The sequence below is a fragment of the Pteropus vampyrus genome, unplaced genomic scaffold (genome assembly GCF_000151845.1).
Source record: "Pteropus vampyrus isolate Shadow unplaced genomic scaffold, Pvam_2.0 Scaffold158, whole genome shotgun sequence".
NCBI lineage: Eukaryota > Metazoa > Chordata > Mammalia > Chiroptera > Pteropodidae > Pteropus > Pteropus vampyrus.
The window spans coordinates 1,370,949-1,373,609 of NW_011888939.1; the positions used below are offsets into that span (position 1 = coordinate 1,370,949).

Consider the following 2,661-nt stretch of genomic DNA (forward strand, 5'->3'; position numbering starts at 1 on the left):
AGTAAATTTCAAAATAGACCGTGTTGGACCTGTAGGTCAGCGCTGCCAGCTGCAGCTTCACGATGGTTCACCGTCCTGGGGAACTGTCCCACGTACTCAAGCTTTTCCTCCCTCTTTAGGCCAAAGTTCGGCTACCTCTGGGGTCCCGGGTGCAAAGCTAAGCAATGCCCAGGTGTCGTTGTCAGACCTAAGCATAAATGGTCGAAGAGGTCGGAAAACGAGCAAGAGACAGAACAAAAAAACCGGAAAGCGTCGTATGAGGGCCTGTGGAAGAGGCTCACGCCCCCGGCCTGCTCTTGACCCCCACTCTGTGTGGTCCATGTCGAGTCTGAGTCATCTGCCAAGTTAAGGTGTCCCCAGCTGTGAAGCAGGGCGATGGGTTAACTGGTTTAACACCTGCTGGCGGCAGTAGCTCACAGGTTCTATCTCTGGCTTCACTGGGCCCGAGAGTGCCGTTCTTCGGAGTCCCAGACGGCCCCTGTAGAAGAAGCGGAAGGATGAGCACGTCGACTGGTTAGAAACGGTCGCTGGGATGTCGTCCGCGTTCCACACACGCCAAACTGCCGACTAGACGTTTGACGAGATGTGGCCGAGGGTTCTTTCCAGGACCGCGTGTGGTTTTGTCCTGGCCCATCTGTGTCATCTTACTGCAGGCGCAAACTTTTATGTCTGAGATGCTTCGGGTTAAAAATGTGGCCTGTGACCACAAGGGCAGCCAGTGCCTCGCAGGATCCATCGTGGGAATCTAAGTATGAATCGGGGCTGTGGGAGAAAACTCTGCAGGAAAGTAAGGTGCCTTCAGAGCCAGCACCCTTCTCCCCCAGAATGCACCCCAGCCACCCACCTGCTCCCTCCGTGGGGAGGCTCGCTCCTTCTCCTCCTTTACCAGCAACCTCCCAGTCAACTCTTCGGTCTCAGCTTATCTGTCTTGTCCTCAGGGGCCTTCCCTGCTCTTCAGACTAAGCTGAGACCCTGCTTGTTTTAGCATCCGTGTCACCTGCTAGACCCAGTGCCTCCAGGACAGGGGCCAGTCTGCCAGATTCACACTTCTCCTCAGTCCCTCGGAGAAATGGCCCTCGGCAAAGTCTTGGCGAGTGGCATTAAGATGCATGCGAACACCGACTCTGTGTACAGTGAGCTTTGACAGAGAGTGACTGACGCCATCCCTTATTTAAGTAGCTCAGCGGAACCTTCTCGCTCTCCTGGCGTAATCCCTTCTGCTTACAGGTGGATCATCCAGAGAGAGCAGAAAATGTCCCAAGGTCACACAGCTCATCAGTACCAGAGCTAGAAATCCAGTTCACATTGTGGCTTCCGTCCACCACTCAGGATCCCGGGGTGGCGGTCGGGGGTGGGAAGTGGGTCTGGGCTTCACACTGGAGCTGTCACCAGAGTGGACTTGTTCAGGGGCATGGCTCTGACACGTGGTTCCCATCCAGAGGGCTACACTGCCTCAGCCCAGGGCCTGGGTGACACCTACAGCGAAAACCACTTCTCCCTCCAGAGACCCAAAGTCACCAAATGCTCCAGAGTCGGCTCAGTCAGAGGAAGAAGTGGACGAGCTGTCCCTCATCGACCACAATGAAATTATGGCAAGGCTGACACTCAAGCAAGAGGTGAGTCGTCTTCAGGCCTTACTCCTGCAGAGTCTGGCCCCTGATGAGGGTGGGGGGCTTTGAGGAGGATGCAGCTTTGAGGTGCATCAAATAGAAAGACCCACGTGAGGCGTCGACCTCCGGGGGCAGCCTGGACTGTGGGCCTCATGCATCTTGTATATCCTGGCCCAGCACCTGAGGCACCATGGGTACTGAAAGATCCTAAGCAAATGGGTGAATTCCAGGAGGAAGTGTGCTGTCACCTTCTCTGACACATCTAGCGAGTCATCTCGAGCAAGCTGCAGGACATCTCTCAGCCCCCGATGGCTGGCTTGTGAGATTGACGTTGGTGGGAGGTGCTCAGCACGGAGCCCGTGCGTGGGGCACCCTCGTGAGCGGGAGGTGTCGCTGTGTTGTTACGATCAGCGACCCCACGGTTGTCTCCGCGTGAGAACACAGCTGATCAGGAAACCTCAGGCTGCCTGCGTCCTGTGCCTTGTCAAAAGAGCCTCGCTGGTGAGGACAGGACCACACCTGTCGGAGGAACTAACCCGTAGGGCCTGCGGCCTCTCTTCTGCCATGTGCATCTGGAAACCCAGAGGAATGGCTGAATGCAGCGGCCACCGGTGATGCACAGCCATGCCCCTGGCTCCGACTCGAGGCAGCACACACGGCCACAGACAAGCAGGCGGGCACTGCCCTCCGCGCGCTGCTTGACTCGGCTGAGCTGGCCGGGCGGGGCTGCGGGCCACTAGGACAGCTGCGCCTCCGCGGACAAGTGCGGGCTTAGAGCCCCTGGCAGAGATTTCTTCCAAAACATCAAGTCAAGGTCATAGATAGCCACCCCCACACTTAGCTAGAAGTCCAAGGTGCGTTCAGGACTCAGGCCAGGGGTGAACACCAAGGCCCTGACGAGGCTGATGTGTCTGTGAGAGCGAGGGCGGCAGACACGAGCAGGGTCACGGGCCGCATTCCGTCCCCTTCAGAATCAGAGAGCAAGGGAGCGCTGGGGCCCCCGGCCAGGCCCGGTGCTCTGCACCCCTGGTGACAGCTCTCCTTGGCTCCG

General features: G+C 57.8%; 1 protein-coding gene across 1 annotated transcript in view; it reads left to right on the plus strand.

Moving 5' to 3' along the window:
• Positions 1–2,661, plus strand: part of RAPGEF1 (Rap guanine nucleotide exchange factor 1) — a 73,750-nt gene that overhangs the window by 54,562 nt on the left and 16,527 nt on the right. Inside the window, exon 16 of the mRNA XM_023536557.1 lies at positions 1,507–1,616. Coding sequence (XP_023392325.1) covers positions 1,507–1,616 — 110 coding nt within the window. The remainder of the gene's footprint in view (positions 1–1,506; positions 1,617–2,661) is intronic.